This window comes from Phycodurus eques, chromosome 11 (assembly GCF_024500275.1).
Source record: "Phycodurus eques isolate BA_2022a chromosome 11, UOR_Pequ_1.1, whole genome shotgun sequence".
Classification (NCBI taxonomy): Eukaryota; Metazoa; Chordata; class Actinopteri; order Syngnathiformes; family Syngnathidae; genus Phycodurus; species Phycodurus eques.
In genome coordinates this window covers 8,139,630-8,166,069 of record NC_084535.1, presented here as the reverse complement: position 1 = coordinate 8,166,069, position 26,440 = coordinate 8,139,630, and the positions used below count along the sequence as shown (strand labels likewise).

The 26,440-nt window shown below is 40.8% G+C and overlaps 1 protein-coding gene across 1 annotated transcript in view; it reads left to right on the top strand.

The window, feature by feature from the left end:
• The window catches only part of LOC133409397 (protein bicaudal C homolog 1-like), a 68,457-nt gene that overhangs the window by 25,743 nt on the left and 16,274 nt on the right, over nucleotides 1-26,440 (top strand). The window contains exons 3-8 of the mRNA XM_061689296.1: nucleotides 4,066-4,135; nucleotides 11,901-11,980; nucleotides 13,494-13,652; nucleotides 16,318-16,371; nucleotides 20,523-20,705; nucleotides 23,241-23,492. Of these exons, the coding sequence (XP_061545280.1) occupies nucleotides 4,066-4,135; nucleotides 11,901-11,980; nucleotides 13,494-13,652; nucleotides 16,318-16,371; nucleotides 20,523-20,705; nucleotides 23,241-23,492 (798 nt within the window). The remainder of the gene's footprint in view (nucleotides 1-4,065; nucleotides 4,136-11,900; nucleotides 11,981-13,493; nucleotides 13,653-16,317; nucleotides 16,372-20,522; nucleotides 20,706-23,240; nucleotides 23,493-26,440) is intronic.

The following is a 26,440-nucleotide window of genomic DNA, read 5'->3' as shown; positions in this document are numbered from 1 at the left end:
TGAACAACATTCAATAAACGTTTGGGAACTGAGGACACTAATTGTTGAAGCTTTGTAGGTGGAATTCTTTCCCATTCTTGCTTGATGTGCAGCTTCAGCTGTTCAACAGTCCGGGGTCTCCGTTGTCGTATTTTACGCTTCATAATACACCACACATTTTCAATGGGACACAGGTCTGGACTGCAGGCAGGCCAGTCTAGTACCCCCCCCCCCCCCCCCCCCTCTTTTACTACGAAGCCACGCAGTTGTAACACGTGCAGAATGTGGTTTGGCATTGTCTTGCTGAAATAAGCGGGGGCGTCCATGAAAAAGACATTTTTCTGTATGTACCTTTCAGCATTAATGGTGCCTTCACAGATGTGTAAAGTTACGAATGCCATTGACACTAACACAGCCCCATACCATCATAGATGCTGGCTTTTGAACTTTGCGTCCATAACAGATTTCCTTTACACATTGATGTCGGTTTTTGATGCAGTGCCGCCTGAGAGATCGACGGTCACAGGCATTCAATGTTGGTTTTCGGCCTTGCCGCTGACAGGCAGTGATTTCTCCAGATTCTCTGAACATTTTGATGATATTATGGATTATTTATTTTTTTCACTCAACTACAGAAAATGTCTCAGTAACCTGCACTACATTAGTCGTTTTTCGCAGCGGATAACGATATATTCTATAGCTGCCTGTGCATATTATTATATCGTCTGCCCACATGTGTTGCTGCATCATTTGTGTTCAAATATCTGTTCCTTAGTGTTACAACACCGCCACATAGCTGCTGTTTGCTATCTCTACGCTGTTTCTCATGATGTGTTAGCATTAAACCTGCTGACTTTAAAGTAGTCATGTGGTTGATTTAAATACACGTTGTGTATTTCTTTGTTTTAAGTTTGACAGTAAACTTCAAGTTGGAGTGGCATTACAACACACTTTTTTGGGGGGGATTGTTTACTACGCCAACCTGCTGCTTGTTGTGAAGTGAGCTGAGTTGAGTTCACTGCATTTGCAGTCTGGACGTGGAGGGGTGAACATCTGCTCCAGAGTCTCAGTGTCCAAAAATCTCCAATAACACCACAAAAAGTCATGAGATTTTTTTTCAACTTGCTTTTCAAAAAAGTTCCCCAAGAGAGTCGTAAAAGTCGGCTAAATTGGCATCACCGAGTAGCTGCTCACTAGGACGAATACTCCATATAGCCCCACCACTGGTTGTCATGGGAAACCCTACTCTGTATTTGCCAGAAAACTGAACCCCCAAAACGAAGTGATTTCAACCAGTGTTCCAAGTTAAGTGTACTGCAATTCTTTATGCTTTGTGTTTTTTTTGCCGAATGTCAGAGACCTTTTATGAAGACACCTGGGACCTGCTTTTAAATTGTGCGGGAAAATTGTCTAATACACAATGTCAGACATAAAGGTGGACAATGTGGTGCTGAGCCGAATCGAGATTGCTCGTATTCACTCAATTCAGGACGTTGTGGCTTTTCGTTTTGTGTTGTTGTTTTTAACGTTTTTCCATTGCTGCACCACAAACATGCTGATGCTATAGTCTCCATGTTAGTCCAGTAGTTAGTGTAATTAAAAAAAAATAATAATAAATGCATTGACTCACAGTTGCTGTCGTATGTCTTTTAATGGATGCATCAGAGTTACCCTGGCTTTAAAAAAAAAAAAAAGAAATCCAACAAATTCCTTAAAAACAATTTTTCTGCAAACAAATTCTGCCTTATTTTCATTCCCCATTATCATACCAAAACGGAGTTCTGTTTTGCATTTGCTGAATTCTGGCTGTTTTGCATTTGCTGAAATCTGGCTATGCCAGCCTCATATTTCACAAGTTGCTGATTATTTGCTATTTTTATTTTAGTTGCTTTTAGATGATAACAATTGCAAAGTCCACAGCTTGACTCAATTACTTCAGAAGAGGAAATAATGACGTGTTTAGTATTTAAAAAAATTAATAAAAAAGATAAAAATCCCATTGTGTAAATGTGTGCAAATTAGATTTCAAAGACAAGCAGCAAGCTTGTTTTGGATTTATTTTTTGCTAATGACTTCTGAGCGATGTGTTCTGTTCCTTGTCCTTTTTTAATGCGACAGCACTTGCAATCAACCATCATGTGTGCGCAGTGTGAGGAAAAACGGGCTCGTGTGATGCGTGTCACGCTTGGGAAGGACAAGCTGTCAGTATGTGTTAGACACGACGCCTACCAGACCGGGCTACTCCCACAAGAGCATATGGTGGAATTTAAGCACTTCCCTTTTTTAATTTGTGTCCCCAAAGGCATGCTTTAAGGACACAGACTGTTTTATATTTTGGCGAGAGAAATGTTAGAATTCCAAAATGTTTTTAAGGGGGAACGCTGGGAAAAGCTGGGAATTATTATGATGACTGTAGTGGTGTTGCTAATCTGTCCAGCTAATCTTGATAGGGTGCACTTTTAAATGAGATTAGGTGTTTTATTTCTTATTGCCGCAGACCACTGAGGAATATTAAGTAGTTTTAAATGGTGCTCCGGTGTCAGACATGGGAGCACTTTGGAGAAATTCTTGCCTTCTTCACCCCGAAGATGCCTGGAAAGTATGAAAACAAAGAGAGAGAATATATATCATCTTTTTTTCAATGTTAAGGTCTGAATTTTTTTCCCCCACTCTGCTAACTTCTGGCGAGCTGCTCTCGAGAGGTTTGTCTGTGGATTTGTAACCAGAAAGCCAAGCAAGGTGAGCTTTCCTGTGGTTGAAAGGACGAGCAGGAGGTTGGAGGTTTGCTTTCTTAACGTCCGTGCATGTGCTCCCGGTTACGACGACTGGATTTGTCAAGGGCCTCTCACGCAGATTGTCCTTGGCGTTTTTCACAGGTAGCCAAGCCAAAGTTTTTGGGCTTTTCTTTTTCTGCACTCGTTTTGAGATGATTTCTGTGCTGCGCAGTACCAATACACAATACTGTATAGCTTCTATCACCATACATGTTTAAAATGGATTCCGCCACAGCCACATTGAGGACTTATCACACTTAAAATAAGACTATCAGCTAAAAAGTAACTTGTTTTATACAATTTTCACTTGTTTCAAGCAAAATTTCACTTGAAAGAAATTGAGAAATATGCCATTGTAATAATAAAAAAAAAAAACTTACTCCACTGACATTTTTCCTACTTATTTCAAGTAGAAAATAGCTTGAAACAAGTGAAAATTGACCAAAAACTAGTTGCTTTTTAGTTGAGTGGTCTCATGATCTTATCAGCATCATACAGTGAAGTGAATCAACCGCACTTTGCCTCTTGTTTGGAGCACTGTGCGAGCGAGAGTCTTCTTTTCGTTACCTCAAAGTGATGTTATACAACAGTCTCCCAATTCTTGACATTGTGAGAGAGCAAACAGGCGCTAACAAATGTTTTCACAAGTACTGCAGAGAATGTAAAGAAATAAACAGGTTTTATGAAGTGCAATTACTGTACGTTGGAACAACCCGAGTCACAACAACTGCAGTGTTTTATGTGTGCCTTTGAGGGGTGTGGCCTAATGAGTGACGTTAGGAACACGACTGGTTAGTCTTTGTGTGATCATCTGAACACAAGTTTTGGCTACTGTAGCTCCTTGTGAGTGTTCTCATTTTGTATTTGTGTGTGTGACCGTTTGTCCCATTCAATAACTGAAAGTGCCTTCCTTTGCTTGCCTTCCTTTTTTATTTTTATTTATTTTTTCTCCTTCCTCCCTCCACTTTGCTTCCGTGGCAGTGAATCTGAAGTTTGTAAGTCAGAGTTTGGCTTGTAACACAAAGCAAGAAATTGACAACGCAACAACTCGCAGCTCGAAAGACTTGGGGCACTTGTAAGTCAATGTACCACTGTAGTTGTATTTTAGCAGTAATGAGGTACATTGAATGTGTATTACGTTAAAAAAAATGGAGAAACCTTCAAGCTACTTTGTTTTTTTACATCCATACCCACATTTGAAATGTTGGATGGTTTTTTGATTGTTTTGATTGTAAACAAAACTGCACCTGCTCAACTACCTCTTTAACCCTGATGCACCATATGATGTTAATCAATGTTTATTGTGTTGCAGATTATGGATGAAACACAAACACAAATAGCCTGGCCTTCCAAGTTGAAGATTGGAGCAAAGTCGAAAAAAGGTGAGAACGTTCCCTGCTTTACTTACTGTGTTATGTACCACTTGATCGGATGTTGGATTTACAGTATTTGGCCATTACCCAGTAAATTGGTGTTATTGTGAGCAGTTCAAACGTGGGTATAAAAGGTGAATTCAGTTTAAAGGGTTTTTATTCCTGCTAAAATTGAATTGAGTCTGCATTAAAGCATTTCATGATGCTGGATGATCCTTGAGCAAACGCGACCATGTACAGCACTCTTACCCGACGGTTCATTAGGCATAGCTGCTGAACCAACACGCATTCTGGATGTCAATTTTTTTCATTGACACTGTCAGAGAGATATTAATTCAATAATAATGATAATTTTTCTGATAGTAGAACTGTAATTTCTCGTGTATAATGTGCACCCATGTATAATACGCACCCCCAAAGTTGACCTAAAAATTATGGAAAACCCTTCTACCTATGCATAATGCATTTTTTCAATGCATGATTTTGCTTCCACCCATACGATCACAACATGAAGTATTATCTGTATTTTGATAGATTTTTTTCAAATAATTTGAATTTGATTACCCAGGCAGAATTTGTAAGATCTGTCCAATTCTGAAAAGAAAACAGGCAAAACACATTTCATTTTATTTTATTGGGATTCAAATTAAACTGTCAAGCATTTCAGAAAAGCATTATCATTAAACAAAACATAAACATAAAGAAATTAATGATAGTTGTTGTTCAGTCATCAGTCGTATTAAAAAAAAAAAAAAAGAACAGTATTTCACAAATTCTGTATGAGCACAACTGTACATATATATGTACCCCTGTCATATTGGAATGAAAGTGTAGGCTACACCTTTTTCATAACCTCTAGGTGGCGTTGGTATACTAGAATGAAACTGTACACCTTTTTCATAACCTCTAGGTGGGCGGTGGCATCATTCCATCCATTTTCAACACCGCTTATCCTGGTTAGGGTCGCGGGACGCTGGAGCCTATCCCAGCTGACTTCGGGTGAAAGGCGGACTACACCCTGAACTGGTCGCCAGTCAGTCGCAGGGGGGCGGTGGCATATTGGAATGAAACTGTACAGCTTTTTCATCCTCTCGATGGCGGCATACATTTATAAAATGTAAGTTTTTTTCATAGCCGGAAGAAGTGGCTGGGGAGAGCCAAGTCTGGGTGTCCCTGCTAAAGCTACTGCCCACGCGACCCGACCTCGGATAAGTGGTAGAAAATGGATGGATGGATGGATGGAGGGAAGTTTTTTCATTTTCCCCTATACCTATGTATAATATGCTCTCTTGACTTTTGACAAATATTTTTTTTGGGCGGGGGGGATGTGCATTATACACGACAAATTATGGTAAATCAAACTGAAACCTGATTCTGATGGTTTACCCCTCCCATGTGTCTAATTAAGCTAACCAAAATACAATCACGCTTCATATAGTGCAGTTCTGCAAGTTATGTCCACAATAACAAGATCAACATCAAGGCAAACATTTTTAAAGCAGTTCTTGTATTGGATCATGTTACATTGTGTATGTACTCATAATGTTGTGTAGACGTACTGTAACCAAAATACTTTGTTCTGAGTCATATTTTTGCATAGCACCATCATGTGTAGTAGCAACAATGACCGCTAAGTAAAATCCACATGTAGTTATCACACCTCACTCGCCAACAATGCGTTAATTAGCCGGTGTGGTGTGGTGTTTTTCTTGGGGGAGAAACAGCAGTCAAACAACAAGAAGAGAGCTATTTCTTATTATTAACATCTTAACCAATGATGATAAATGTGAGAGACGCCCACACACGACAAGGAAGAATTATGGTGCCATGAGGAATCCAGACGAGAGTATTAGTATAGTAGAAAAACAAAAACAAGAAGCTAGGCTAACTGTAGCTAGCTTGTAGCTAGAGGGTACGCTGGTAACGACATTGCATTTGCAAACTGTTCTCTTTGTCATTTATATTGTGACGAATGACATGTGAGGCACATTGCACAAACACTTACCACAATCAGTTGCTCCTCTATTTGTGTATGAGTTTCAAGTCGCTTCTTAATTGCCTATCGTTCCGTTTCCCGTCACGATCACGGCGTCTGTGACTCAGTGTTGTTGACCACACGTAAGGATGAGGAATGTAAATGTTGAAACTGTGCGTGCCCGACTTAAGGAATTTTGAGATTTGGATGTGGAGCCGGGGCAACACAGTGCGCCAGTGGTTAGCTTGCCTGCCTCAGAGTTCGAAGGTTCTGGGTTTTCTCCGGGTACTCCGGCTTCCTCCCATATTCAAAGAACATGCACGTTAGGTTCGTTGGCAGTGGCTGGTGGGTCAGGCCTTCTCTGCCGGCCTAAACACTAACAGAACCACTGACCTACATTTACAATCTGAATGCTAATATATGTCCCATGAAATTGTATTGATTTATTTCAGCAGTCTATTTTCTGTTGGCTGCAGTTACATTTTTTTATTATTTTTTTGGTCCAATCAGATTTCAGCCTCTGTGTGCTGCCATGTCAATCTAATCTGCCCATTCCTTCAGAATCAATAGTGATGGATACGGAACCCGACGGGTCCTGTGTTTATCGGTCAGTTGTTTCAATGCTCTGTTAGTAATAAAACGTGATTACACTCATTCGGAGCTCATCCAGCAGGCGTGGCGATCGGCGAGGTTCGACAATGAGTTCGACAATGAGACTCGCCAACGCGAGTCCTCAAGCCAGATGTGGAATCCATCGGCATTATGTAACTTCGTCACTCACTCGGAATAGAACGTATTTGACAAAATGACATAAGAAGCCGTCTTGCACAAAGTAGTCGCCGTCATCACCTGGCACGCGTGTTCTGTGTGCGAAATAGACAACGTTTTAATCATCTGTGGAAGCGTCGTGTGTTTTCCAGAGTGGTGTCATAATTTTTTCGGGGGAAGAGAGGGGGGGTATGTTGGGCATTCTCTTATAGTTGTGAGCACATGTATTCTTGGAAGACGACGTGAGAAACTGACTGACCGCACGTTTTTAACAAGCTGGTCTCAAGGGCAAAATGAAAGCAGTGATGCATCATCTGGTGGTGAAAAAAACCATCAGTAAAAGAAGTGGTGTCCAATGAAAACAAATATTCTTCATATTTCATAAAATAATAAAGCAGTTCATAAAAAAACACAAAATACTGTTAGATGGGTTTGCACCAGTAATGTAATCTTATCTTTTCATATCCATTAGTGTATTGGTTAATGTGTTTAGCAGTCCTGTGTAAACTGTCATGGCAGAAAGCAAACATTTCTTTAACCATGGATTCCAATGAAAGAAAAGTGCAGTTAGGAGCTGCGAGTCTCCTGTTTATTTTCTGCCACAGCTTGTAACAATTGGTAGCAAGGTAACGTGACGTGTTTACACGAAGCTTGCAATGCCATAAAAACCCTGCATTGGTACTTTACATGGCAGTGGCACCTCATAAAAGTTGAAAGTTCCACAAAACTGAGTTAATATCAGTACTCAGTACATATAGTGGTTAACATAGTTTTAAACTTTTCCTTTTAGAATATTAAGATGTTACTTATTTCATCTTTACAGTACAATTTTTATAATGGCAACAGTGTTTCTGGAAAGAAAGAAAAAGGGTTTACTCGAGCTTGTTCTAACCAGTGACTGACTAACCTAAGACTCACTGATGACGTGAGGCACGGGGCTGCTTGTTATTTTTGCTCTTCCCATTCAAAAGCAGGCTAGACATTTTTCCCGTAACTTTGCACCGCCGTCGTCTTTCGCGCCAAGTCTGGAAACAGTTTCGAACTCCGCAGGCGAGCGGCAGATGTTTGTCACCTTTGCCTGAGCGAGCGTTGCTCTCCATCAAAATGTGAGCTTGCCCTGTTTGGTTTATTACCTACGGGCCAAGCGTCTCTGCCACCTGCATGGTCGCGATAAGAGCAGATGTTCACTTTGTCGTCTGTTTGTGTGTGTGTGTGTGTGTGTGTGTGTGCACGTGTGCGTGTGCACGTGTGCGTGTGCGCGCGCCTCCAGTGATTTAATGCTCCAAGGAACCAAATAACACATGAAGTTCTCTATGTGTTGCAACAGTCACTCCTTGGCCCTAAGTGTATTTCCAGGGTTATTCCATTTTTTTTCACATCATTTGAAATAGGAATACAGTGGTACTTTGACTTATGAGTGTCCCAACTTATATGTTTTTTGAGTTACGAGGCGGAGCTTGGTTGTTTGTTTTCTTTTGTTTTGTTTTTTTTTGCAAGGGGACGATTGGGTGGGGGGGTTTCCTATACAGTGCCACTTGAGTGAAGTGAAAAGAAATGTAGCAAGTAAGGTACTGTAAGCTGTAGATGTTTCTTGTTTTTTAAATTAATAAATCTCACCACCCCTAAAATTTGAAAGATTTAAAAAAAAAATTTTTAAACTGTATGTCCTTTTTAAGCAGCCTAGATAAGTGTAAAACCATACAGTATGTGCTTGAAATGTCATATTTTAACAACAAAAACAACAGCACCCTCCCAATTTTGCCTCAAATGGTTCGCTCCAAACCATAGACGTTTCTAGCCCACTTTAGAGCGGGGGGGGCTGAAGCACCGCTTAACCACAAACGATATTGAATAGGCTTCATTTTGAAAACAAAAATATTTCTTTATCAAAATTTCAACAACATATTGAAATGTATATAATTGTATAACCAATTTCATGAAGCTTCTCAAATGTTCATTATGTGCATCACGTTCCTCTTAATGTTTTGTGGCACGTCCAAATCAGCTTTTCAGTTGGTCTATTTTAATTGAATTTGCTCAAAATTGAACATGGCATGCTCACTGTCATACGAACAAACTTCGACTTAAGTTTAACATTAAATTTAGCTTTGACAATTTTAATTTTTTTTTATTATTATTTTTTTTTTATCCGACTACGAAATGCCGTAGTTTTTTTCCGCCCGGAACACTGTCTATTTACTCTTTATTTATTAAATGTCTGAATACTATTAAGACGTATCCGTTATAAAAGACAACATTTCTCGTTTCCTTTCATTTTTAGGACACTATCTGTTTCCAGTACTGAGCTGCAGGTCAAAAGGTTCCTTCTTTGTGTGACTGAAAGCCTTCACCTTCTGCAGCTGAACGTCTGCACTTTATTTTTGTTTGTTGTTGTAGGTGTTGCGTGTGCCATATTAAGCTGTTAGGTGCACATTTTTTACTCCCCCCGCACCCCAAAAAAAAAAAAAAAAGCCTATGCCACACTTCGCTTAAAAAATGCGGGGGATGTTCTACATCACAACTGCAGGCTGACTAATGTTTGCCAGATGTGCACTGCAGGTTAGAGTGGGGACACTGGAGGAGCTCCCTCTAACGCTCATATTGTGTATTACAAGAGGTTATTCCAAGCTAATACAGGAATGTGAAAGGCTGTTCTTCTTTTTTTTTTTTTGTCATGTTATTTTCTGGCTCTCTGTTGTTTCCATACACTTCAGAATCCCCTCGTCATCACAAATTGTTCCGCTCCACCCAGGATTCCCCCCACCCCCACCCGGGCTCCTCGAAAAGTGTAAACATGCTACCGTGAGGTCCACGGAGGTGTGGGGCGACTTTGTAACAATAAATCGGATTTAGCGAGTCTTCTTTGAAGGCTGTAACTGTAAATCTGAGATACTGCAAGTAATTTTGTGTGTATGCATAAGGGAGGGCAGCGAGATTCCTGGAAAGGGGCCTGAGCGAACTTCCTCCAATGCGTGTAGTACACCATTGTATGTCAGTGCGTGTGGGTTTGATTTTGCAGGGCCCCGAAAGGGAGGCGTACCCAATGTTGCACAGATGGAACCATTAGCTGCCACTGCACTGTTTGGTTATACGACCTGAAAGTGGTCTGCGTAGTTTTAATAAGTACAACGGGGCCTCGCTTTATGATGGTCCCGACAAACAGCTACAAAGTTTCGGAGTTACGAACGGCGAGCAATGAAGTAGTATGCGTAATGTTGTAATAACAGGAAGGCACACTCAGTGTCGTACAGTCGTGATTGTTTTACTGTATATTCATGACCTTGAAGTGTTTTTCACACAAATATTAGGCGATACGGCCTAGGTAAATTCAATTTCAGATTTTTTTTTTTTCCATTCGCTTATGAAAAAACATGACAATGATAGTATTTAAATCGAGTTTTGTTTTTATTTCCCCTTTGATTTGTGTTATTTCTCCTGATACCAAACAAGATGTTTTCTTTTTTTCCTACGCATCAACAAAACTCAAAATCAACTTATACAGTAATAATAGAAATAATAGATGATGATAAGCATCTTCTTGAAAAATATCCCTTTTGTCAAAATATGGATGTAAACATGATTCTTCAGAAATCAACATTTTAAGTGTTCAACAGTTTCACATCATGAAATGAGCCGTCTCGGGGCATGACTCCGCCGCTACGTATGTCTGTCACGCTGCAACCCCTCCAGCGCTCTTACAGATTAAACTCAAAGTAGAGTTCAACAGGTGACCCAAGGTGACCTCTGCAAAATATACGTTGGGTGAAAAGTTTCCAGCATGTTGATATATCACTGTTTTTGCAAGCTATAGAAGGGCACCATGTTTTTGACAATGTTTAGCGTGATTGCCTCCCACAGGGCTCCTTTCTTGTCATCCAGAAAACAATGTCAAAATGACTCTGCTGGTTTCTTAGCAATAGCAACTCGCTAGTCGCGTTTATGGAAAAGAGTCGCACACCTGTCTGCTGAGTTGATTAACAACAACACCATTTAGGAATAGAAGAGAACAAATGTAAAATTGTGGTGGTTGGCAATGTGTCCGCTGCATGCGCCACACGCAGTGATTGGTGATGAAGTGCTGCTACCACGAGTGAAAATGCAATCCATACTTTTACTGTCTTTATGAGCACTCGGTTATTTAAAAAAAATAAAATAAAATTCCACATTACGCAAGTAGGAGGTGCTCGCTTTGTGGCAGCTACCCTCAGTGCTACCCCGGTTGTCATAGTAACAAAATCATTAATCTGTGTTGGCAGTGGCTCCATTTGCAAGATATGGGACCCGGACTGTAATAAGAGGGTGAAAAGCGTACTGTAATTCTTGATTCATGTATTTTGATGAAAGCCTGTCACGGATTGAACATTTTATTTTTAGAATGCTAGAAATATTAGATAATTCATTAACAATATGAATATGAAATTATGAAAAACCGTGTAATGCCGGTCCGAAAAGGAATAGGAAGACATAAAACGTATTATGTTCTTAGGACCCCTTGTGGCTGTCGCTTCTTCTTTTGGAATGTGTTTTGCAAAAAAAAAGCCAAACATAAAGCAAACACACATTCATATAAAGCATTCAAAATGTTTTTTGTTTAGACGTATCGTAGGGTTTTGCAGTGACAGAATGAAGTTGATTATCGTGATAAGCGTCACGTGACCTTTTCGTGTCATCTATTCAGGCTAAAATGTGACATGCAAAGCAATAATCTTCAGCTCAGCCATCTCCGAATGACTGACAGATCGACTGAGTGTAAGTCAGCAGACTGGTGCCTGACGCCCCGCCGCACCCGCTTTTCGCACACGCTGTCGCTCGCAGACTCAAAATGCGACCGTCCGCTTATCAAAAGCTGCAATTACCGTCGCAGAACTTTTCAGTCCCGCCTGTAATTTGTCGACGGAGGCAGACTGCTGGGATGTTGGGTTAAGTGACTCCGAGCGGCCATGTTGTCCTGACTCTCTCTCTCTCTCTCTCTCTCTCTCTCTCTCTCTCTCTCTCTCTCTCTCTCTCTCCCCCCCCCCCCCCCCCCTGCAGATCCACACATCAAGGTGTGCGGCAAGAGGGAACACGTGAAGGACGCCAAAGAGAGAATTATGTCAGTGCTGGATACGAAGGTAAACATCGCTGCGTAACTTTTTTTGTCCAATCAGATTTCAGCCTCTATGTGTTGCCGTGTCAATCTAATCTGCCCAGGCCCTTCGGAATCAGAACTGCTGGCTGGTTTAACTAATAACTATATTAGCAATGGCACTGTTTCTTTAACCAATCAGATTTCAGATTCGTCCTCACAGGGCGAGAGCGCTGGCCCTCGATTGCATCAGCATTTTTCTGTCATCTGATTGGTTGGTTGGAGCAAAACTTGTTTCAGCTAACTTTGACTCGCAAAACACACCTGTAGTCATCTGCGCACAGTAATACATTTAATAATGTGATCTACATGGCACAGTTGCCAATTTCCCACAATCCGACATGCTGGTTTTCTGCTGTATGTGGGAAAGGCTTCGTTGCCATGGCAGCAGCACAATCGCCCAGGTGATGCGCTTGTGCTGTGGCACCCCCTGGGGGCAACCAATCATCCGTGCACTTTGGATGGCGACGAAATAGGACAAGCGCGTTCAAGTGGCGCTCAGTGGACACTTCATTAGGTACACCTGCCCATGACATCCAATAGAAGAGCTGGATCAAAAATCCACCGTCTCAAAGGTAACACGTGGACAGTATATACTTGTGCTTGTAGTTTGCATAGGTGTAGAAGTGCACTGCATCATACTGAGCGCTCTTTTGTCATATTTTACCAGATTCATGCGGCTGAATAGAGTAACCATACAATTAGAAACCTCTCGGTGCGGTTCAGGCTGCAGTTCTACACAAGTGCAAACTGCGAGGGGGTATTGGGGCCTCATTGAAAAGAGAAACAATAATATTTTTCATATAAAAGAAGAAAGATCCAAATTAAGTCACAATAGTTAGTCGTAATAAAATAAACTTGTTTTAGAAAAAGCCTGTCGACATAATTTTTTATTAACTGTATAAGATATGGTAGCAATTTCTAACCACCCAAACGAAACATATTGTTATCTTTGTCAAGGGATAATTGTTGTATATATTAGCTTTTACTTTGCTTTGTTTTCCTCTGCTGTCTGCAGCCAGGTCGGGGTCGCAAATGAGAATCTGTTGTCAATTGCCTTAACTGCATAAATAAAGGGTTAAACAAATAAAAATAAATAGCGCTTTTGGTTTGGATGTCATTTGATGGTGCAGGTGTACATATTGATGAGCAAATAGCATTTTATACGGATTTGCCATGGAAATGCAAGTTAACGCTTTTTTTTTTTTTTTTTGGTATGCTATATAAATTTTTATAAAGATGTGTGGATGTTCTTATGGCTTATGACTTCAGGAGTGGGCTGCTTTAGATTTTAAGTTAAAAAGAGCGCAGGTTATAATTTTAGTAATATATATAAAAATATATATTATATATATATATATTATATGTATATAATATATATATATATATATATATTATATATATATATACAAAATATATATTTAAAAAAAATATATATATATATATATATATATATATATATATATATATAAAGAATAATCTCTTCTCGATCTCCCCAGAGTAACAGGGTAACACTGAAAATGGACGTGTCGCACACGGAGCACTCCCACGTGATCGGCAAGGGCGGCAACAACATCAAGCGAGTGATGGAGGAGACGGGCTGCCACATCCACTTCCCCGACTCCAACAGAAACAACCAGGCGGAGAAAAGCAACCAGGTCCGTGCACTGGCGCTGACACGTGTGGCAGATGTTTGAGACATCCACTGCAATAAATATTTACTTTTGATCGACTAAACCGCAACATTGCTGCGTGATTATGTTTGGACTTAAAAGTCATTGTCAAACTGCTGGCTGAACGCTCCCCCCCCCAATTATGTGTTTTGGTGCTTCACCTAAATTCACTTACGTGGTTATGAATTTATTTTTTTCGTAAAAACATGCATCGTCTCAATAAATGTCGGTGCCCCAAGGTTAGTTAATGGCTTTCTCAGTCTCACACCGAAACAAGAATTATGCAAAATACAGCAATCACCTTGTGAGTTTGGCCGCGTTGCCATGCAGACGTGATGAAGAACAGGAGAAGCAGACGACTGTTGAAGGCTGATAACTGTGCAGATTAGCTGCGACCCACCGCGGGCTATAATGACCCTAACTCCCCTGCTGATTGCAAAATTGCAAACATGCTGGTTTTTAATGAAGATATAGGTTGTTGCAATTACCCTGTTGGGGTGGGCAAAATTGTGACCATGAAATAGTGTTGTTGTTTTTTGTTTGTTTTCTCTCGCTCTCTCTCTCTCTCTCTCTCTCTCTCTGCTAAAGGCATCGAGGAAATAACCGCATGGCAGATGGTTTGTTTCAACAATCAATGTGGGAATTAGGTGATAGAAAGTGTTTGGAAAAAGACAGGAATGGCTGGAATTTCGTTTTAGGTGGTAATCATTTTCCTTATTTACTGGCGTGTGCATGAGTCTATGTGTCAGGATATCTGTTTTTTTTCATTTTTTTTTTTGTTTTTGTTTGGCTTGCTCTGTCATGACGTGCAGTGGAACCTCCAATGCTAATCTTTTCCGGAACGCTGGTCGACGTCCAATTCGTTCAAATGTCAGCAAATGTTTCCAGAGAAAATAATGGAAATGCTCATGTCACCATCATCAAACCGTTATTAAGGCCGACTACGCTGCATGGTTCAGTTGACACAATTCCTAAATTTTGCTCTCAAGCGGTGCAATTCGGAATATGCGTAATGGTAGCATAAAATAAAAAAATGTAAAAATTGCATGAAATCTTATATACTTAGATCGAAATCAGGCATTTTCCAAATGTGCATCCAATAAGTGTCGGAAATGTGCCAACCGAATGCAGGGTAAATGCAGAGATCAGATATACCTCCTAAATGCACATCTGGTCAAACAGCAACATCAAAATACATTTTAAATTTAAATTACATTAAACTAACTTATACATGTGGCCTAACTATAATAATTACAGTAAAGGTGTGTCCATCATTAAATAAGCAAAATAATTGCTGAGGGAAACCAGTGGAGTAATTCTGGGTTTACACTCCTTTAAATCAATGTGGGGAAGAGTTAGCCCAGGTCAACTATGTAAATGTCATGAAATATTTATTATGTATATTATTATTTATTATTGTTTACTTCCATTAGGTCACTTCAAGATGTTGACGATTGTTGAATTACTTCCAGTTTCAATGGATTGTATTTGGATTGTTTCATGTGTTCCGTCAGTGTGAACAGCCATATCGCTCTCTTGGAAATATACAGTACCAAAAATCAGATATAGGTATCAAATCAGAATTGGGAACTTGTACCTGCAGTGTAAATCCAACCGTAAATGTACAAGTAACTTAATGGCTAGACAAATGTCAAAATACACTTCACTTTTTTTTTTTTTTTATTTAATTATTTACTATGTTCACTCACAAATAAAGAGGACGATTCAAATGTTGTGCATCTTTTAAGACATGTTTTTCTCCAAAATTTGAATATTCTCATTTTAAGGTACCATAGTGTATATCTTAACTGGTCTACATGGGTAAAAAAATATATATGTATATTGGAATATGGGTACATATCTTGTTGTGTAAACCCTGGAGGTGTAAAATTTAAGTCGTCCTTTGCATGAAGAAAAGCCTTCAGTGCTTTTCCTTGGTTGTATTGTTTTTATGACATTGGAGGTTTCAATCGTTTGAACGTTTAAGCACTGAACTCTGTTTGACACGTTACCAGGGCTAAGAATAAGAGTTTAATTTTTTAAAATAAAAATACACAGAGCAAATCCTTGTTTTCTCCCAATTTGCATGATTGCTGGAGTGCATTCAACCCTCTTCCACTCTCATTCTGTCTGATGACGCAACACTCGGCAGAGAATCGGCGAGGGGCTTCCTTCTTACACTCGAGAGCCTCCTTTCCTTCTTTTAAAAGCCTACCGGTGTGTAATAAGAGCCACGGCGCTACGGAACATATTGGACTGCATAGACGTGCAGCTGAGTGGCTCTTAAAGTCCAGTCAATGATGTAACGCACCAAACAGGAAGTGAATAAGCGCTTCAAACGCAATCTGCCGGTTTATTTACTGACATGGGATTTGGCGGTAGTATGAGTGTGACGTGCATGTGGATGCCTTTTCAGATGCAATCGCAGCTGTATGAAATAGAATTACTTCGAAGGGAGCAGCAATCACATATGGTGCATTACTAGCAAAGATAAAGTAGGGAAAAAAACCCAAAGTGTTCTTTAGTTTTTTTTGGGGTTTTTTTGCAATAGCTCTCAACATTGAAATTGAGTCTGATTCTATGCGACGATCTGACCTTGTATTTGTCTTGGATTCCTTTCCGATGTGTTGCTTTTTATTATTCTCAACAGGTGTCTATCGCGGGGCAGCCGGGAGGGGTGGAGGCGGCTCGAGCTAAGATCAGGGTAAGTTGGAGCGAGTCTTGACGTGTCAGGAAGGGATACTCCCACCAGAACCATTTAGAGGAACACTTCCTATCCTTGCTACAGTTATTTGTTCTGGCGTCAGTTCCAGACGTTTGATTTTAGGACGTCCATATATTTTTTCTTTAAACGTTCTGAACTAATGTTTGGACCTGAGAGTGCCCGTTTTTGGTTTCACGCGTTCCGATTTCCTACTTGCACAACTTAGAACTCCTTACATCTGTCTTCACTCATTTGCCTCATTTGACTCAGCTCTTTTTTGTTTTGTTTTAAAGGAGACACATTACGCACATATTTGTTTCACAATGTAAAACAGTTCCCAGGTGTCTTAATAACACATCTGTGAAATGCTTTTGTCAAAATACCCTGAGGACGAGGAGGAAGAATTACAGTCCCATGCAAAGTCATCCTCATATACTGTGGGGCCAATGGCGAGTCCCGCTTTCGTTGCCTTTCGATGGCTGGGGCCCCAGAGTGTATGTGTGTGTGTGTGTGTGTGTGTGTGTGTGTGTGTGTGTCAGGGGTGGAGTGAGGGGGGGGGGCAGTTCTTCGAGTACACCATCAAACACCACCAAACACACTCCACCGTGTCAAAAAGTTCACCAACGGAATTAAATTTGGCTCAGAAGCGAATGCTAATAGCTGTAATTTGCACATCCAACAAAACACAATGCAGCTCTGCTTACCTTTTTGGCTTTGACATGAGAGCACAAGCGTCACACATGTGAGGGATATGGGTGTTTCTGCTTGGTGTCGTTTCAGACAGTGTAGTCCCTTGAAAGTGGCTCAGGATCTTCGCCGTGCTGTTACGTAACAGTGGGCCGTAAATGCAGAAGGCCACACTTCTTGACACATTTTCAGAAGTAGGCAGATAAAGAAAAGATGTACTCAATTGATTAATTTCAGGACAGGCACTCCAGAGATCCAACTATTCATATTCAAATTAAATCACTTTTCCATAATACAGCGGTACCTCTACTTACAAGTGACCCAACTTGGGAGTTCTTCAAGTTACAAGCCGCCACTATGTATGAATGTATTATACTCCCCCTGGTGGCCAAGGCACACACAACAGGAGTTGCACAAGGTCCACTGGACTAAAGCATGTTCAATTCTGAAAATCTGTTCAATTCTTTTGATTCTATTTGGTTATGTTATCATTTATGTTTTTACAGAGTACAATAGTGTACAGTAAAGTGCTATTTTTCTTATTAAAAAAAACATTTTTGGTGTTGTTTCACGGGGTGGAACAGATTAAGGGCCTTTCCATTCATTTCAATGGGGAAAGATGATTTGAGATACAAGTGATTTGAAGTAGTCACAGAACGAATTAAAATTGAAAGTCAAGGTACCGCTGTATTTCATCCTTAAGTCTCGTGACTTTCGTCGTTTTAAAGCTCCTAAGATTCCCATGGGGCAATACTTTTGCAATTTTTTTAATGATTGCGTGACTTGTCCGTCAACTGTTAAAGTGTTTCATCACTGTGGTCGTTATGGTAGACGGCACGCCAAAACTAACACGACTCTGCTTGTGTGCGAGAGATTTGAAGTGCCGCATATTTGTGCGGTGTCTGCTGAAACGCGTCCTGGTTTTTCTGGCCGTACCTCGGCGAGCTTAACCCTTGTTTGCACAGGCAACAAATACCGCCGCCAACGTCCCAAAAAATGTTCATCCAAAGAACACCAAGTCAGCGGAAGAGAGGGGCGGGACAGAGGCGTGTTTTCCTTTGGACAACTTGGCCAGTCGTTGATTTTGCCTTTCACTCATTTTGTGTACGGTTTAACAATGATCATTTTGCAGGAAATTGTTATTCAGCTTCAGTTTAAGTCTTGAAAAAAAAGACCTTAAGAGTCTTGAAAGTACCCTTAGATGGAAATTTAAATAAAATTGGGTCTTGGTCAGTTCGTATTGGGTCGAGTAAAATTCTGTAACCTTTTTTTGACTGTCATTTAACATAATGTTTTATGTGATAAGTTCTGTCTTTTATTATGAATTTACACATCTGTGCCAATATTATGGTCATACTTTTTTTTTAAGGGTCCACTTTGGGTCCTGAACTGCAAAAGTTTGGGAATAAAGTCCAACGTGACAGCCAGGGCTTCACGCTGGTGTGGCTTCTTTAGAGCGCCTCGTTGTGCAACAGTATTCCAGCCGCCGGAGGCTTTGAGCACATACAGTACACTGTATTTTAGCGGCTCAAACATGTAGTTATTTGTAGGCATAAGAAAGATGCTCGACGAATACTCATTTTATATAGTTGTCAATTTATTTAATCCTTCGAATTTGGCATGGTTGTTAACAAAGACATAGAAACATACACTATATCGCGGCTCATCATTCACACCCCCTTGACCGAGCCTGATGTGCATTCAGACAGACGCATGGTGAACTTTATGGACTTTCTGTGCTCCTGTGTCGCCGTCTCTTTTCAAGTATAACAAATGGGTTTTTGAGGTGGTGGGTTGTCAGGAGGCTCCAAGAAGCTTTGCGTGCTAAACTTAAACGGGCAGGTGATGAAAGATCGCCTTACCTCAGACATATTTACGTTTTCCATCGTCTTTTATCCCTAACCGAGGTTTTCCCACCCATGCTCTCAACTTGAAACAGTACTCCAGGTACTCAGTTTTGAGTAAAGCTGTGGTCAGCTTGAAGTATAAAAGTCGGCCTTTTCTTCATTCATTCCACGCGTTCGGCTGTCCTTTCTGTTCTGACCTAAATTTCTCGATCCCTCAGAGGGCAAATGTGGAAGCGTGATGCAAAACTAAGGCCAAGCGCATATGGGACTGATCAGGAAAGCATTTCGTTGGTGGGAGCAATTCATGCTGCTTGCCCTTCACTGGAAGCCAAACCCATCGTGGCATTCTGCCCAACAGCCAATGTTTGGTTAACTCAGTGTGTTTCTGTATGTGTGTGCGTCCATAGCCTGCTCTTTTTGTGTGTGTAACTGCACGCATAGGTTAACACGGATTGAGGTCGTACCGTCGGTGTGCGGTATTTGTTGGACCGCTGATATCTGCCACTGCTGCTGTGGTCACCATCAATGATTAAAAAGTCATGTATGAGAACGAACAGGCAAAATGTCTCTGGGTTCGAAGAAAACTTTGGTTTCATAGTTCAAATGTAATAAAGTTGAAGACACTGGAGCATATTTACAGTAATGACTGACATTTGTTCGCCGAATGTCTGCCTAATTGATTATGGCGGGTCAGAACAGAACAATGGCATTGCCCAGCAACCTGAAACGGAATTAAATCCCACCAACTTGCTGGCGAAACAAATTTCGCTAGAAATGAAAATAGAACATTTCAGGAAACATTCATTTCTTTGCTCAACTTGAAACACTTCATCAAAAGTATCTGACATTCTTTGATCAAAAAAAAATTCATAAATAAGAGCACACTTGTCATCTACTTGTCACACTGTTTGAAACCAGTCGGTTTTGGTAGCAGAGGCAGGGCGTTGCAACCAGGCAAGCTGTAACTTATCAATTAGTGTTAGATCCATGGTGCATGCAGCAGACACAGAAAATCACATCAAATGTAAATTACGGGAATCGCAGAGTACGGCTTTCGTTACTATGGCGACCGCTATATGAATCTAATAAATCTAATTATTCGTTGCTAAGCAGCCGAATTACGCATTGCCATTCAGTGATCTGTGCATGTGGCACATGCAGCAGACACATTGCTTAACACTTAACACCCACATCGAAGACTTTGCCGAACATTCGCATATGTACCGATTATCAGGAGGTAACGGTGTTAAGTAATGCAAATATGTGCAGCTCTGCTTACCTTTTGGCATTGACGTGGTAGTTAGTGCTTCAGAGTAGTCCGGCCCAAGTTATGGGCGAAGAAACTCAGTGTGGGGACGGTGTTATGTAAATTTACCCCATTGTAATGTCACAGTGGAGGAAAATGTAAAATGACTTAACGGATAACATTTTCAGAAATAGGTAGATGGCAAAACATTGACTTGGTTGTTTAATTTCACACTTCGGCATCGATTCGATTCGATTCGGTATCCACTCCAGAGGCCGAATTATTTGTACACAGATCATGAAAAAGTCCATTTTGCATAGTTATCTGCTTGAAGCGCCCAACCCTAATATGCGTACGTGCCTTACTTACAGGAGCTGCTCCCTCTCGTGCTGTCTTTCGAGCTCCCAGCCATCATGCAGTCGGACCCCAGCTCGCCGAGCGTGCAGGCCATCTCGCAGACTTACAACCTCGCCGTGTCCTTCAAACCGCCGACTCGGCTCTACAGAGCCACGGGCGTGGTGCGCGGCTCCCAAAACAACGCCAACGCCGTCAAGGTGAGGAGTGACCTTGCGATTTGATGCTGGATGGGTATTGGTTGTCTCTATCACTTTGCTGATTTGAACAATTATGAATAGAACAAATCATAAGGTCATAAGAGGCCTAAAACGGGAGTTTCAAACTTATAGGCCCCTTATAAGCCTACCGCCAATTTAACTACAAACAACTACCATGTGTACCCTAAATTCCATTGATATTTAAACATTGCCTTTTTTGAGAAAAAGTATAAATGTCATGATGACAAATTTATATTTTTTACAGAAGAAAAGTTGTAATTTTGTGAGAATAAAGTTTGTTTTAAGGCAAAGTCCTACTCTTTACCAGAACAAAGATGTTTTTGTCGGGATAAGAAGTCATGCTTTTACGAGAATAACATTGTATTTTTCCAAAATAAAGTGTAATATTATGTTATAAAGTTAAAGTTTAACAAGGAAAGAAGGTCAGATTTCAACAAGAGAATTTCAAAATACAGCTTTATTTTCATAATATTACACCTTTGATTCTGTAAAAGACGCCTTCATTCTCTTGTGTTCTTGATTAAAAACAGGACTCTATTCCTGTAATAACATACCTTTAAAAACGACGTTATTGATGCAGGGAGGTCAGATTTATGTGATAGTACATCACAATCATATCAGAGCTTTTAAGGAGTACCAACTGGTTTGTTTCTTTTATTGCCACACCAGTCCCGATTTATTTAAAATGATGCATAATAATTTACAGTGGTACCTGTATTTATGAATGCTCCAACTTAAATGTTTTTTTTTTTTTAGTTTTGAGCAGTGACCTGGTCAAATTGATGAATTTTTTTTGCTCTGCATTGCAAACCAAAATTTGACTTCACGTAAGCCGGTGCTCTCGTGAAGTGGGGGAAAAAAATAATTAAGGTACTCTAATGACCTCGCAATTGCGCAAGGAGAGCCGCAGTTGCCGATTCACTTTAAGCCGACTATTGAATGAAGCCAACAGTCAAACACACAAATACAAACCGAGAACACTCTCAGTGAGCTGCTGTAGGCCACAACTCACGCTCATACGCACAGGAAGTGACTCCGGACGTAACTCACCAGGCATACATCCAACACACAAATAATACAGTATGTACAGTAATTACACTTTATATCAAAAAACGGCTTTATTTATTTATATTGTGCTTTATTATCTTTTTGTTCAAAACGAATTATTTTGCAGGACACCCCCCCACCAAGCTTCAACTAGCGAACCCCCGAAGGTCCGGGGACCCCAATTTGAGAAGCACTGGCCTAAATGATCTGCTCATTTTCTGTCCGCAGGATGGTCGCCATCTCTCGTGTGCATGCCTATACTAAACACACATACTGTACTTCTTCAACTGGCCAAGAAGTTTCCCCATCTCTTTTGCCAATAAATCATACCCAGCAACTACACTGAGCCTCCCGGATCTCGTGTTGGTTTCCCCGCGACTGCATTTCCAAGTCTCCGTATATACATTTATTCATCTACGTTCGCAGTCACATATTTATATGAGCTAAATCAAGGCAGTTTGTACAGTAAACGTGCTACAAACGTCAGCGTGTCGACGGGTTTGCGGTAGGTCAGAGAGGGTGAGGAGGGCAGACGAAGGCCGCCATGATTAGGGGAATGCGTGAGCGCCATTATGCGGCGCTGCGAGACCCTGGGATTACCTTCGAGGATTGCCAAAGCCGCCGCCGATGGGCCGGGTTGCGTTGGCCAACGTGTGTGGGCATGGATTCCCCTTCGCACGACGGGAAAGACTTGGCTTTACAAGGCCGAGCGATAGTTTGCATCGCAGAGAGACAACCCCGAGTGAGTCTCCTCAACCCGTTGACAGATACATATCAAATTTTCCAAAGACGTTAGAAAACATGAGTATTTTCTCAAGGATATGGGCTATTTTATAATGTGGTGTGGACGCAGATCTAAATGAAACAGTGTTCTAAATCTGCTTTTATTTTCCAGCCAGAAATAATAACTTTAGTGTCGATACAATATTTATATAGGTGGTAAAGCAACAGTAAGGGGGGGGGGAGTCTTTTTTTGTGCTTTTCTGCACTCAACTCTGAACAGTAACATTAGCCCTAACTCTACTGTGGACTTTATAAGGTCACACACAAGTCATTTCTGCCCACTCACTGACTTTCCAGATTGGGGAAAAATAAATAAAATTACCTGTCGAGCAGGAATGTTGCTAATTCCGCATCGGTTTCTGAATTTGCTTTTTTACATTCAAATACATTCACAATGTGTTTAAAAAGTGTGTTTAATTAAGTTTTGAGTGTGTTTTAAAAAGTATGTGGGAGAGGTGTGGGAGAGGTGAAACTATAAAAGAAATATTTATTGTCTCTCTATCGCAGATTTTCACTAATTGCATGCGGTTCTGCAGCGTATTCCCCAAGATAAACGGGGGGTTCACTGTTAAGTTTCTCCTTACTGTTGCTATGAGGGTGACAATGCAGACAGTTTATTGTTGTTGTTTTGTTTTGTTTTGTTTTTTTACTTTTAGTGTTGTTGTTTTTTTTTCTCCTTTCCAGCGTGGCACAGCGCTGCTTCTGGAGCACTTGGCAGGCAGCCTGGTGAGCACCATCTCGGTCACCACCCACTTGGACATCGCCCCCCAGCACCACCTTTTCATGAAAGGCCGCAACGGCAGCAACATCAAGCACATCATGCAGAGGACGGGCGCCCAGATCCACTTCCCCGACCCTAACAGCCCCCAGAAGAAGTCCACCGTCTACATCCAAGGCACCATCGAGTCGGTGTGCCTCGCCCGGCAGTACCTCATGGTGCGTATTTCGTGCTGGTTACCAGGAATGACTTCAACCTCTAAGATTGTTTTTTGTGGTCACGTTTTGGCACCGGGCATCTGTTCCGACCATATACTGATTCCCCGGTCTGCGTGGTAGCTATGATGGATGCCACAGTCGGACTAACATCGGCTTGGTATGCGAGGGATGCGCGGGCTTCGGGACCTTAACCACGATGACCTTTGGGGTTTGGGAAGAACCTTGGCTGGCTTTGCTTTGGCTCCGGCTAAAAATGTGCATGTGCAGTTAAACAACAACTATTAAGCTGCCACATAGCTGCTAGTTAGACAAATTATCTTGACTGCTGCTAATGATAATGGTTTGCTCGGTTTGCAAATAGCAATTCCGAGTTCTTTTTAGTCCATTCTGTTTGGGTTCCTTAAGTGCTTTATGGTTCACATTTTGTTTAGGAAATCCTTGAGGCAAATCTACTTTGGCCTGTCATCATTTTTGGCCAATTACTAAATCAGGGGTGTGCTGAAGGGCCAAGTTTGATTTTAAAATTTTTGTTTTTAAATGTGTATGTAAAATATTGGGTAATTTGAATAAATAATAAAATAATTCATTCTCATTTTTAATTTATTTACTTATAATTATAAGTAATAAACGAATTATTACTTTTTTAATTCAAACCTACACTACCATTTAAAAGTTTAGGGCATAGGTGTCAAACTCAAGGCCCGGGGTTCAGATGCGGCCCGCCACATCATTCTATGTGGCCCGCGAAAGCAAAATCATGCTCGTCAACTTCCGGGATTTTTGTTCAAATCTGTACCCAAATTGTCATAATAATAAACAATAATGTTGAGATATTGCATTTTTCTGTTACCAAACCCTTCTTCTACAGTAACTTAAACAGTACTTGAACAAACTATTATCCTCCTTCTGATTTCAAAACTAGTTATCCCTCAATTTGTTGTGTAATGGTAATAATATGATTTGGTGATTAAACATTTCACTGTTCTACCGGCCCTCGGAGGGAAAACATGAAATTGTCTGGTTGATGCCAAACATTTGAACAATTGTTTACATTTTATTATTCACAATAAGTTAATTGACCAAATTATAGGTTGAAACGTGAATAAAAATGAAAATAAATAGTATATCATTTATTTTAGTTAACAAATTTTAAGAAAAAAAAAATATACTACTAAGTCGACAGCACTTCTGGATAAGGTAAATTCTAAGTGGGCTGGATTGCCAAAATTTGCCCACCCATGGAATGTTTCATCTGAACTGGTGCATAATGAAGGCTAATTTCTTCCTATAGCCGCCTATTTGCCATGGAGCACACTGAACAAATGCCAGAGCTATTGTGGTGACTGAACAGGGCTTTTTCATGCTTTGGAAACTAAAGAAGCAGCAAGAAAAACTGTTTTATGAATGTGGCGAAGGGCAGGCACGGGAGGTCGAGGGATCCAAAAACAAAAAGCGCAGAAGTAAGGCAGAAAGGCCTAAAATAAAACGTCAAGTGGAAGTACGGAACGGGGAGTCCTGCCTGTCAGTGTGTACTTTGTGATTTGGCCACTCACAGTCAGACTGTTGATTACAGCTCCAATCCGAAGCCCGTCAGAAGCAGCGCTACTCTGCTGCTAATTACACCTACTCGCAATAGGAGCGGCGGCCGTGCAGCGCTCGGCCCCAAAAATATAGATGTCCGTGGTCTTGTGGTGGTGATAATGTGAAGCATATTGCACTTGGCGGAGTTTCCCCAAACTCAAGATGCAAAAAGTCCACCGGGGAGTCTGAGTATTTATTGGATTGGGTTTACCTCCCAGTCTACAAGTGATAATAGTATCGAGGATATATGCCGTTGCTCCGGGAGCTGATTTTATAGGAAGAGCTAGACATTATGTGCACAACAAACATACGCTCGCTGGCCAAAACACCCGCACAATACAAAGAGGCAGAAATTCTGCCATTATGAAGAACTAGAACAATGCTGACCTCTGCCAAGTCCGAAAAAGTGCAACAACCCGACTACAGATGTCCTTCGAATTGTCTTCCACTGAACACTTCTGCTCGTAATTGCCACATTTCCACTTGCAAACGCAGGTACTACAAGGTGCTACAGTTGTTACCTGCTCAGGTAGTGTTCCAAGCATGCCCAGCCGGTTCTATGTTGGTGATGTACTATAAACCACTGCTGGTCGGGCAGTCATCCCCTCGCATTTACAGCTTAAAAAAAATGAGCGAAAAAAAAAAAAAAAAACGCACACGCTAACGTTGGCTAGTGCTAGACCAACAGGTGTCAAACTCAAGGCCCGGGGGCCACATCCGGCCCACCACATGATTTTATGTGACCCGCGAAGGCAAATCATGTGTGTCAACTCCATGATTCTTGTTAAAAAATTGTCATATTTCCTAAATAACATTGAGATATTGCAAGCATTTTTGTGTTACCAAATATGAACAATAGTTGAAAATCCCATTACCCTTGATTTTTTATTCCAAAACTAGTTTATAAATTACGGGTGTAATAATATGATGAGGTGATTCGACTGTCAGCCGAACAGGACCAAAAAAATAAATAAATAATTTCCTGCTGCCCTTAGTCTCCTCTGAGGGAAAAAAACAAATGAACAAATTCTCTTCACTGTGGCGAACAGTTGAATGCGGACAATTAAATGAAATAAACAGTGGTTGTTTGTTTGGTAAGTCTCATTCTGAATGATACGTTCAGTGCAACTTATTTTTTTTGATCCCCCCGCCAAAGTTTCCTGCAGTGCTAATTTCAAGTGTGCCCGCATCCTTTCTTCGTTCAGGTTGATTTCCTTCTTCTCTTCTTTGTCTGTACTTTCTTCCCTCTTCCATCAATTTGCTTTCCTTCCTCTCTATACCTTCCTTTTTTCCTCTCTTCCTTCTTTACTTCCTTCCTTCCTTTCCTCAATTTGCTTTCCTTCCTCTCTTCTGTCCTTCTTTCCTCA